The 12,599-nt window shown below is 38.8% G+C and overlaps 1 protein-coding gene across 2 annotated transcripts in view; it reads left to right on the top strand.

The window, feature by feature from the left end:
* FAF1 (Fas associated factor 1) overlaps positions 1-12,599 on the top strand; it is a 170,652-nt gene that overhangs the window by 31,825 nt on the left and 126,228 nt on the right. For both annotated transcript variants that reach the window (XM_080622796.1, XM_080622797.1), the window contains exons 3-6: positions 3,479-3,525; positions 7,309-7,517; positions 10,782-10,873; positions 11,221-11,309. In XM_080622796.1, the coding sequence (XP_080478922.1) occupies positions 3,479-3,525; positions 7,309-7,517; positions 10,782-10,873; positions 11,221-11,309 (437 nt within the window). The remainder of the gene's footprint in view (positions 1-3,478; positions 3,526-7,308; positions 7,518-10,781; positions 10,874-11,220; positions 11,310-12,599) is intronic.

A 12,599-nucleotide genomic window follows, 5' to 3' on the forward strand; every position in this document is an offset into this window, starting at 1 on the left:
TTGTTTGAATGTTGTCACCGGAATGATAATGACATCGTCCTTTCTGTCCCAAGTTTGAGCAGTGTTATGCTAGAGTTTGTATAGGGATAGCACTGAGACACACCTGAGATTCTTGGCTTTGGGAAAAATCTTAGAACCTATTAAAGCTGTGGTAACAGTATCTACCATTGACCTGTGCGCGAGAACAGTGTGAGCACGGAGTGCTGCTTCCCTGATGGCACTCTCAGCGACAGGTTATTGGAAGCTGGAGAAATTTTCTGAGCCAGACATGGTATATTTAATAACCCATGAGTAGATTTAATGTGCCAGTTATTAACATCTTTTAAATTACTGTATAGCAGTCACACAGGCATTTTTTGGATGGTCGAATGATCCCTGTTTGGAAAGACAAAAAAATGTAATATCTGTGAATGTTTGCTTAACCATAAAAGACCTGATCCCCTCTCCCAGGGGACTGACATTGGGGAAGAACAGCCTGGAACAAATCTTGCCTTAAGAACTTGTTCTTTTTAAAAGTTGTTTTTAATCTTAATAGTCACAACCTTCCTCCTGTGAAATTCTAAAGCAGATGGTTTTTCCTTTTTCTTGTTTTCTTTGCAGGGTCTACTTATAGATGTCTTGTAAGAACATGGATATTTAATATTTATGCAATATCTACATGTGCGCTGCTACCATTTGCTGTCTATGTAATTTTAGCCTTCTATCTTGCTTAACAAACAGTGTCCAGAGTCTTTATTTTTACAGTGTGGTCAATAGAGGTCTTTCCATCAAAAAAGTACATAATGCTGCTGCTGTTTTTTTCTTACTATTGCGCCCCTTAAATGTCATCGAGTTTACAAAACTGGGGATGTGAACAAGTGAGTTATTCAGTTTTAAAGAAAATAGCTTGGAGCTGCTGTCGTATTTAACCCCTCTAACTAGGCTTGGAACAAGTTTGAGCTGATTTAATCCTCTAAGACTGAGACCTGAGCTTTGACAGGAGAAGTGTGGAAATGCCATGCTGTTATATTTCTTCATAGCTGAAGTACTTCTTTTTCCCTGAGTAAAGAGAATTCTGTTGCACCGGTAGATCATTATTAGTGCAGGTCCTGTGGTATAAAAACCTGTATTTGCTCTGTCCTACAGATGCAAAATAAAGGATATTTCTGGTTTTTAACCAAACTTACCTGTTGATTGACAGAAATGAAATGAATGTTGCTGAAGAGTATGAGGGGGGAGAAAATCCAGAAAAACCCAAACCAAAACCTCCCACTCTTTCCTGGAGGTTTATTAGATGAACATAATCAAGAGTTCTATATGACTGCAAAAACCACAATGATGATAAATGAGACATGTTGTTAAATAGAAACCACTGATTCTTGCTATGCATGGTGGATAAGCTGATTTAAAACTGATCTGGTAGGAAGCTTTGTTTTCACTATAATTTGATACAGCCTCATGGATAGCTGCTGTATTTTATAGATACCTGTGTGCCTTTTCCTTCTCTGCTTTTTGCTATTATTTATGCAATATTTGTTTCTAGATACATGATAAATCTTATTACAATATCATAGTTACTTAGCTGAGTTCAGCAGTAGTACTTTCTGATGTTACGTAGCCTTAACTGTTAATGGAAATTGTAAAAAATCATGTTTATATATTCAGAGATAAAGAAACTATAGCTTTTAAATACTGATTTAATCTACTTTTTTGTGTTTATTAAGCACTTAAGCATTGTGTTTTTTTAATGTCAGTTTGTAAAAATGATGTTGATATGTAACGAGTGTCTATAGCAGTATTTGGCCTCCTGGAGTACCAGGGAATCTCTGAGCTTCTAAACCTCAGTGTTCTCTTCATCAGGGACCAGACACCGTTCACCAGATACACCTGGCCAGCAGGTCACATATATCTGACATGACAATGAGTATATTGAGTTGTGATAGTCGAAATGCATTAATTGCTGCTGGTACAGCAGCAAATGGAGATCAGCGGGATGCTACAAGCTCTCTTTAATCTCACTGTTAAGCTTAACAAATGTGTACCTGTGAACACAATAGTGATTATAAAGTTCATCAAAGAGCAGAAATAGAATTAGTCTTTTGAAGTCTGTTTTTCTTCTCTTCAGAGTTTCTTTTGAATTCTTCATCATTCCTTGCAAAATTCCCTCCTGTGTTATTCCACCTTATCTGCCCACTTGCTGGGCTAGGGTTAAAAGTCTGAAGTTAGATAGGGTTCTGACATCTTTACTCCCATATCTTCCAGCAAGAATCAGAACAATTTTAATCAGCTGAGGAGTAAAACATGTGAGTCCTCTTCACCAGCTCACATGGTATCACTTTTCCTGCTCCTCAAACCTGAGAAGTCCTAGCAATGCGATGACTTTAAAATACCTTTTTGGTGGTATAAAGCAGTCTGAAATATAAGTTGTCTTCTAAATACTTGAAGAAAGTCTTACTTGCTTTCCAAGTTTTTCCTTCATCCTGACTTACATATAATTTCAAAGTTCATATTGACTTCTATAACATCAGGTGTGCTGGAAATGCATCAACGCTTTCTGCAACATAGACCGGAGCAATGCCGCCACAGGCTGAGAAGACAGTTTTACCAGAAGTGGGGTTTTGAACTTGAAACTGGTGTACATTGTGGCTCTTTTAAAAAGAATGTATTTTAATATGAGATAGAATTCCTTAGGCTATTTCATAGACAGTAACTCTCCAACATCAGATAAGACCAAATCTGAATGCAACTTGCCAGGTTTGTACTTGCATACTGGTAAGTAATATTTTGTGTATTCTGATGATCTGGACAGCCTGGGATATTTAACTGCATAAATCTTACTTTAAAAATACTGCAGTTCTACCTGAAGATTGTTTGAATTTTGAATTCCCTGCCACATGAGGACTTTTAAGAAGCTGCATGGTATTTGTACATGTGAGCTAGAAGGAGGTTGTCTGGAAGGCATAGGTGTGATCAAGGCATGTGCACGGTTGAGTAGCTATTTCTGCTGACCCCAGCAATTCGTGAACACATCAGGCCTGCAGCATTGCAGTGTATGTGCAGCTGTGCAGGTTTAAGGTTTGTGCAGGTCTGATACTTCTGGGAAACATTAGATTTTCTACGTACGTGCTGTCTGGCTGCCTTGTGTGCACAGTTAGCTCGACATATTGAAAGCCGTATGTTCATTGTATGTATATACCAAGCGTGCAAAGTGTTAGCTTTACTGAGTGTGGGCTGTGCAGTTTATTCCTATGCATTCCACCTGGGAAATCCATTGCCTACAGGACCCTGAGCTTCAGTTTTGTTCGTTTTCACTTAAATATGATTTTTATTTGATGCAGGTACTTCAATGACAATATCGTTTATCAAGATCATTCATTGAACGGAGAACACTTTGTGGCATATTTTAAAGCAGGCTAATAAGTCTTTGAAACATTATACGAGTTCTGATTTATTTTTGTTGCTCTGCATGCTTGACTCAAGACTTGTTTTCTCTTTTCAGGCAGCTATAAATGGTGTAATACCACAAGAAAATGGCATTCTACAGAGGTAAGTGCAGAAAACTGGAGTAGTACACACAGGGAAGGATGCTGGGTAATAGTTACAGTTTTTGTTCCTGAATCCTGATAAGATGATGTAATCCTCTTTTTAAAGCACTTTCTGGAGCCACAGATTCCATTCCTGGCAAAGCAGATTTAACGTTCAGTTTTTCCCATAGTGATGGAGGACCAGGTCAGACACCTATCCAGTTTAGTTAGGTTTTATTTTGAATTCGTTGGTTGTTGGGTCATTCTCTGCAGGGTTTTACTGTGAATTCTGGGTTTTGGTGAGCTTTCTTGGGTGTCAGGACTTGACACACAATGTCCACCCCCAGTATCTAAAAATTTGCAAGGTAAATCTGCAGATGTTCTTGGCTGAGTATTTTCTTTTCCCTTGTTTTTAAAGGTATTGCTATATTGAAAGGCATTTTCAAAGGTATTGCCATTCCATGCTTCCCTATCCCTGGCCTAAAGTGTTTGTATTTTTGTAGGGATTTTCTGGGTGAGGGGTAGTGGTGTTTTATTTATTTATTTATTTGTTTTAAAATTGAATTAGAGGTAGCAGATACTGTGTTAGACAAAGTGAGGTTGCTTCCCTCTAAAAGCAGCTTTACTGATTTTCTGTCAGCTTCTGAATGAAATTTATGCTTGCATACTGATGCTTGGCTATCTTGAAGTCACTGAAGCACCGGCTCCTAAATGCTGATGAGGCAATTGGAAATAGCAGAACAAGAATTGAGCTATTTTAGAGAGACAGTAAAATAGTGTTTAAAATTTTGTTCAGAAAAATACTCAATGTACTATTTTAAAAAAGTTTAGTTAGCAAAGAAAGATACATAATGTAGGTAAAGTGGTGTTTTGGCATCTCTGTCAGTACTTACTGAAGCTATCATTAAATAGGCAGGTTTTGGTTCAGGAAAAGCCTCATCTGCTCAGAAAAGCTACTAGATGTTTAGTTACTGTAAGACCTACCTAGACAAGTTGAGATCAAGTCTCGGTTGTGTTGAGCACTCTTTCTACCTATGTTAGTAAGTCCTGACCTCAAAGCATTTGTAGTCAAAATACCAGCAGTTTTGGACCCATTTGGTCGGGAGGAAGGAGCTGGGGAGTAGTTACACCTGACTTTTTTTCCCCAGGTTCCAGTATAGGTTGGGGAACAACCTGTTAGAGAGTAGTGTAGGGGAGAGGGACCTGGGGGTCCTAGTGGATGGCAGGATGACCATGAGCCAACACTGTGCCCTTGTGGCCAAGAAGGCCAATGGCATCCTGGGGTGTATTAGAAGGGGGGTGGTCAGTAGGTCGAGAGAGGTCCTCCTTCCCCTCTACTCTGCCCTGGTGAGACCGCATCTGGAATATTGTGTCCAGTTCTGGGCCCCTCAGTTCAAGAAGGACAGGGACCTGCTGGAGAGAGTCCAGCGCAGGGCAACTAAGATGATTAAGGGAGTGGAGCATCTCCCTTATGAGGAAAGGCTGAGGGAGCTGGGTCTCTGTAGTTTGGAGAAGAGAAGACTGCGGGGGGACCTTATTAGTGTATATAAATATATAAAGGGGGAGTGTCATGAGGATGGAGCCAGGCTCTTCTCAATGGCAAACTATGATAAGACAAGAGGTAATGGGTATAAACTGGAACACAAGAGGTTCCACTTAAACTTGAGAAGAAACTTCTTCTCAGTGAGGGTGACAGAACACTGGAACAGGCTGCCCAGGGAGGTTGTGGAGTCTCCTTCTCTGGAGACATTCAAAACCCACCTGGACACATTCCTGTGTAACCTTATCTAGGTGTTCCTGCTCTGGCAGGGGGATTGGACTAGATGATCTTTTGAGGTCCCTTCCAATCTCTAACATACTGTGATACTGTGATACTTGGGTGAAAAGCTGGTCCAGTGTCCACTTCCAGCTTTTTTCCACACTAATTCCTTAATTTTTAGAAATCATTAGACAGTCAAATGTGTCTCAAATAATCTTCTTCCTTCCAATGGAAGCGGTTTAAAAGAAGGCTCAGAAGATTTGGCAGCCTTGTTTCCAGTGGTTTTCGGATGAGGCTTATTTTACTGCTGTGAGGCTTTTTATGTTCCGTTAGAGATTGCCAGTCAGATATGTAGGATGCCTTTTGTGATGGAATCAAGTAGAATTAATACAGTTGGTCTTGAAGGAAATTAATTTATTGGTGGGGACAAGTATATTCTGTTTAATAATTCAGTTGTGTTGCTTAAAAAAAGTAAACAACGAAGAAATCTAGTCCTGAAAATAAGGATATACATTGCTTCTTTGGTCTGTTAACAAAATGGTTATAGTTCTTAATTCGTAGTTGGCTGTCAGATTAGCCATCAGATTTCAGACAATAACATATTACTTCATAATTATGCTTTTTTTAAATCCCAAAAATAAAGCTGTTTCCTGTGCTCTTTGGACCTCTGAAATGGGTCTTTGACCTTTGAGCAAGGGTCTTTGAGTGTGGGTCTTGGTAGCTGGGAATTCATCCTTCTGCACCTGCTGATGTAAAACAGTGGGCTCCTTCACTTCTGACAAGGGGCTCTGTAATGTACAAGCATAATACATTTACAAGCATAATACTTTGTTCTTTTTTAAATGTGGAAGGCACAGTGATGGGATTTGCAATAGCTGTGTATAATTTCTGCAATTCTGTGACATGCATGCCATCCACATTGATGCTTTTTTAAGTTCAGGCCTCCTCTAGATGACAGATTTGACTTGCTTTAAGGATAATTTCTATAGAGAGATCTTGCGGTATTTCAAGGACAGAATACATGTTTAAGAATGGAAATGAGACAGCTTACATGTCAGCGTTTCTAAATCCTCCTTTGCTTGGTTTCCATTCTCTTAGTGCTTACGTTTTTAGCTTGCATCCTCTGTCATGATATCCTGTAACTGCCCAGACTTCCTGATAAGAACATCCTCAAGGGAAAGCTCTAGGCTTACCCTGTGAAGTTTCTTACCTTCCAGATTCGATTTCCGTACATTACAGGTTTCTTGGCCTGGAGTAATGTTCCTGGAATTTCATGTTTTGTTACCTTTGTTTCTAATCCCAATTATATGCTGCCTGGGGAGAGATTCACTGAGGAAGATGAAGTGCTTCTGGGTAGTGAGGGTTTCCCAGATTATTCTGACTTGTAATGCTGTATGTATGGAGACATCCTTAAATGAATGTCCAGGAGGCTTGAAGGATTTTGAACTTAAAGACAAGCTAGAATTCAGCATTGCATTACTATTGTACTTTTAGGTATTTTTTTGCAATATATATACCTCATTATCTTAATTTATTTACCTCAAGTACTATCTTCACATCTGACTTGTTTTCCACTAATTTGGTATTGGAAGGTACCAATCCATATGTAGTATTTAAGCTTTATTTCTTATTCTCACTTCCATTTGATACTAGCTCAATGATGTAGAAGGCTGGTTGTTGCTATGGTGCCAATTTTTATATGGTGGCAGCACTCCCAGAACAGGAAATAATCCTTCTCATCAAGATAATTCTGATACTAATTGCATAGTGAACTGTAGACTGAAATAATGGATTAAATGCTTGTTTGTCAGCTAAGCTGTTCTCCTATATCACTTCTGAGTTATTGAAGTGTTAATATTGATGATATGAAAGTTATGTTCTAATTATTAATAAACCAGTATTTTCAGATATGACTGTGTAGTTTATTCAAGAGGTATGTGCTGTGGACCATAGTAAGTGACTAATACTGTTCATTTTGCTTTGCTGACTTTTGTTTAAACATATCAAGCTGTTCTATTTCACCCTTCTTATCTGCATATCTTTCAGTGAATATGGTGGAGAGACTTTACATGGACCAGCATATGGCCCCACTAGTCATCCTACAGCAGCTTCTTCAACTCCTTCCTCATCCTCAGCATTTCGCCATGTAGTGCCATCTAGACAAATAGTGGAAAGACAACCTCGAATGCTTGACTTCAGGGTTGAGTACAGAGACAGAAATGTGGATGTAGTACTTGAAGACAGCTCCACAGTTGGTAAGGATTTGTAAAGATGAAATGAAAATTGTTGTGGTAAAACTGATAAAACAAAAACAAACAAAAAAGACCCAACCCCAAAAGTCTAAATCCAAAAAAAGAAAAAGCAAACTCAACGAAAAACCTTTCCAAAAAGAAGACTCCCAAGAAATGCAGCCTTCACAGCCACAAACCATTTTCAGATCTCTGCAGCTTTTAAAAAAACCAAAATTTCACTAATCCATTGTAAAGGTTAATGATCTATCAAATACTCATTTTGAGATCTAGTTTTCTTATGAACTCGCTTCAGAAACAAAATGGAGGTTACTGATGAAGTTGAGGCATGAAGATGTAATTTCGAGTAGAATTAGTGTAGATGTAATCTACTAATAAGTGGATGACCTTGGCGTTTCCTTTTTGAATCTGTATGGCATCTCTTTCTGTGCAGGATTAGTGGCAAGATTAAAGGAACTCTTTCCAGTGTGAAAAGCATCATTGCATTCTTCAAAAATAACTATTTTTGTGCAAATTAAGGTTTCTTTTATCAGTTCTATTGTCTTTATCCTAAAACTGATGCATTTTGTAACAGTATGTTAGAAATACTCTATTGTTAGTATTGCAGAGTGTGGTGTTCTTACGTTCCCCAAGCTGGGAGTTAATTTATTTTGCTAAGAAGAGTATTTTTAATTTTACGTTTTTAGTGCAGACTCTATGCAGATCAAAATAAGGAACTATATGAAGAAATAGTTGGTCAAAACAATTTTCAGTGCTGCAGCCTTATGTCTGTGATGGAATTTTGGAATTGTAACTTTTGATCCTTATTTGCCTTTTTAGCGTTAGATTTGGTATCTGGTGCCACCTTGTGGTGATTAGTGTGAATTCTTGCTTAGTGTTGCGTGTTTTCCACTGCACTCAGTTGCATCCATGCAAAGCAGGTATAAAAGTCTAATCAAAACAGAGTTCTGCAGCCATAGTACTTTATTTTTGCTTATTAGCTTCTTTCAGGTATCAATGATTGAGCTATAGGGCAGAAGTAGTCAGTGTAAAACTTTAGTCTTTGTCTTGGCATATAAAGATGCAGCCTTGTATTAAAAGTCCTGAGAGAAGTGAGCAAGGCAAATAGTAAAATTTCAGCTGTGATCTTCAGGAAAGAAGTTTTTTAACTCTTTCAGAGATCTGCTTGGCAGGATCCCATGAGAGACTGTTCTGGAGGGCAGAAAAGGCTCAAGAGAGCTGGTTGATCTTCAAGGACAGCCTCTTCAAAGCACAAGAACAGTTCCTTCCAACATGCAGAAAAAGGAGCAAGCATGGCAGAAGGCCAGCACAGAAGAACAAAGAATTTCTGACCAAGCTAAATGCCAAAAGAAAGTACAGAGAAGGTGGAAGGTAGCGATGGGCTCCTACCCAGGAGGAATATGGAGATGTTGCCAGAGTGTGCAGGTTTGGAGTTAGGAAGATCAAAGCTCAGTTGGATCTGAAACCACTGAGGCATTAGAAGGGCTTCTCTAAGTCCATCAGCATGAAAGGAAAGGCTAAGGAATATGTGAGCCTACTGCAATGGCGATTGCTGAACTTGGTCAGTGGGAAGATTATGGAGAAAATCTTTCTGGAAGCCCTTTTTGAACAGAGGAAATTAAAAAAGAGGATTTGAAACACGCAGCATGCATTTGCTAAGGGCAAATTGTGCTTAATTAATGTTATTTGCCTTACGTGTTTGGCTCTGTGGACAAGGGAAGAGCAATGGATGTCACTTTGACTTTAGTGAAGCCTTTGACATACTCTGCTGTAGTTTTCTTATAGTCATGTTGCTAAGATAAGGACTGGATAAACGGGCTGCAAAAGGAGATAGATAATTGCCTGGGCTGCTGGGCTCAAAGTCTGACTGGTAAACAGTCACTAGTTTAGGGATGTCCCTCAGGGGTTGATCCTGGGGCCAGCGTTGTTTAATGTCTTTATTAAAAACCTCGTTGTTAAGATGAGTGCTTGTGGCAAGTTCACAGCAAATACCAGATCAGAGAAAGTGGAGTACAAGAATGCTATTTAGAGAGACCTGGACAGCCTGGGGAAATGGGTTGACAGAACCCTCAGGAACTTCAAAGAAAGCAAAGCTGAAGTCCTGCATGTGGGATAGGATAGCTCTGTGATATCCTATCTGATAACTGGCTCAGGGCTGACAAGCTAGAAAGCAGCTTGTAAAGAAAAGCATTAGTGCATTAGCAGTGCAGCCTTGCAGTGAAGGTGGCCAGCCAGGTACTAGGCTGTGTTAGCAAGAGTATAGCCAGTGGATCCAGAGAAATAATTATTCCCTTCTATTCAGCAGTTGTCAGACTACATTTGGAGCACTGCATCTGATTTTGATGTCTCCAGTACAAGAGAGATGTTGAAATTCTGAAGTGAGTCCAGCAGGATAGTCAGGGGCCTGGAGTGCATGGCAACACAAGAGAGGCACAGGAAAGTTGAGCCAGGGAAAGAGAAGGGGAGAGGTAGAGACCTTACCTCTGTCTTTAAATAGCTGTTGGGAGGACACGGAGAAGATGGAGCCAGACTCTTGGAGGTGCACAATAGTGAGATGAGAGGCAATGGACACAATTTGCAATATGAATATTTCCCATTAGATAAAAAAGGATTTATATTTCTTTTTCAGCTGGGAGTGGTGAAGTACTGGAACGGATTGGCCAGAGAAGTTGTCAGACTTCACCTTTAGAAGTGCTCAAGAGTCAGCTGGACAAATCCTTCACTAAACTGGTTGAATTAGACCTCTGAGCTGGCCTTGGGCTAGATAAGCTTCTGGTGTACCTTGCAGCCTGAATTATTTTACAACTATAATAGCTACAGGAAGAGGAGAGCATTGAAACGTGCAAAACATTGAAAAAGTTGCCAGAGAGGATAAATTGTGTGAACACTCCAGTTCTTTAGGTCAGGACTAACAATAATGGAATTGGGTATCAAAAATATGCACCCTCCTTATTGCTGGCAAAGGCCATTGCTCCAGGTAGCATGCGTCTGCAAATACATGTGTCTAGCATACGCAGTGTAGAACTATTCAAATATGTGCCCAACACGTCAGATCCTCATGTGATTCTCCAGTCATTCATGCTTTATGTGATTTTTTTTTTTTGCCTTCGTCTTTTCTGTTTGAAGTGCATGTTACAGGGGTAGCTATACTAAAAGTGGTTTTCATAGTAAATTTTACCTTGCTCTTGTTTTTTTGACTATAACTCAGTACTGTTTGAAATAAAGCAGTAAGTATTTATATTTTATATATTTTCTTTGTTTTCTCTTTAGGAGATATCAAACATATTCTAGAAAATGAACTTCAGATTCCTGCATCTAAAATGCTGTTAAAAGGGTGGAAGACTGGAGATGTAGATGATAGTGTAAGTTCTCAACTGTGTTTTCAGTTAACTGAATTCGGAGTTTCAAACTCAACGTATGTGGGTGGGAATTACAATGCACGAATTGTGAGTGTCAAACAGAGTTAGAAGTCTTGGGTGGCATACAAGGAACTCTTAAGCATTGCAAAAAAATTTGGGACTAATGACTTTAGTTTGTGTGGGCTATGTATTAAACACGGCCTACCTACAAAAAGGATGTTATGAAGTTAACAGCAAGTGTATCTTGAAGCAAATATTTGGTGGTATTGTAAATAAGTATCAATAATCAAAAGAAATAAAATGAAACATCAGTTCTAACATGCTATTTATAATGATTTCTCTCCCTTCAGACTGTTTTAAAAACTCTACACTTGCCAAAAAATAATAGTCTTTATGTTCTAACACCTGACCTGCCTCCTCCTTCTTCAAGTCATTCTGGGTAAGTCTTTTAGCCATATATTCTACCTGTGTGATTTGATTTTGTATGGGTTTTATGAAGCCACGTGTATCCTTGCATGAATCTGCATTCAGTAAATACAAAGCATTTTCACTGCTCTAGGAAGTGTTGGGATGAAGTATCTCAGCACATCATTGTTGAGAAGAAGGTGTGGTGCAGATACACCACTTAGGTACACACAGAATTTTACATCTCCCAGATGTGATGACTTTAATTTAACGAAAGTGTAGTGTGGAAATGAGGAAAAGTAGAATAAAAATATTTATAAATAAATTTTAAATTATTAAAAAAAGTCATTTGTCATCTTATAATTAGTTCCCTCTAATGGAGCAGGATATCTTTTAATACTTACTTGAATAGTCAAAAAGTTAATGGTGAGTGTTCAGGTGTCAGTGACTATTGCTAAGGTTTGAGAATGAAATGTTATTTTATAGAAGATGGAATCTTTACTCTTACAAAGTAATTTGCGATTTGATTACTTTAGCTTGTTTTCTTTCCTGCCCTTTCTCAAAGGCAGACCTATATGGGCTCTTTTATCAGCAAAATATGGATTTTATTCAGTAGCCACTAGAGGGTGCCCGGTCATTGAGCCTGGGATTGCAGCTCTGGACCCTGCTTGGAACTGCTGAAATGCTTTATCAATAGACTGGAGAGTGCCTTCAGGCTGTCTGAGGAAGGAGTCAGTTTTCTACCCTCTAGTCGATAGCAGAATATTCAACAAATGCAGTCATATTGCTGGTGAGGGAAATCTTGACCATCTGTGGAAATGACTGGTTTCCTAATGACTAAAAGTATTGCTTATATTACTGAAAGGTACTTGTACGCATAACTGCACAAGTGTAACTGTCTGTGGAGGAAGTAAGAATGCTGATATGAATTATAATACTAAAGAAAAGAAGCATTAAAAGCAAGAATAGTGTCACTGGAGCAGAGGGAGCAGAGAGGGGGTGAGCTGTATGTGCCCTCTATGCGCAAACAGGAGCTGTAATTGTGTGTAAGGACAATAAGCCATTGTACTTAAGCAGCTAAGTGAAAAACAGTGAAAATACTGTGGAATAACACTGCAGACACTAATTTTTTTAAAACCAATCCATTTCCAATTTCAAGATTTTCCACCCAGGTATCCCTGAATGTTGTAATTTGAATATCTGATTCTGGAAAGAAAACTGGGGTCTGAAGAATGTTATTTATTTCAGCTCCAATAAACTATATAACAGAGTGTTTAAAAACAGTTCTTAGGCTTTTTTAGTGGATGAATAGTTTCAAAGAACT

The sequence above is a fragment of the Psittacula echo genome (genome assembly GCF_963264785.1).
Source record: "Psittacula echo genome assembly, chromosome: 7".
Lineage (NCBI taxonomy): Eukaryota > Metazoa > Chordata > Aves > Psittaciformes > Psittacidae > Psittacula > Psittacula echo.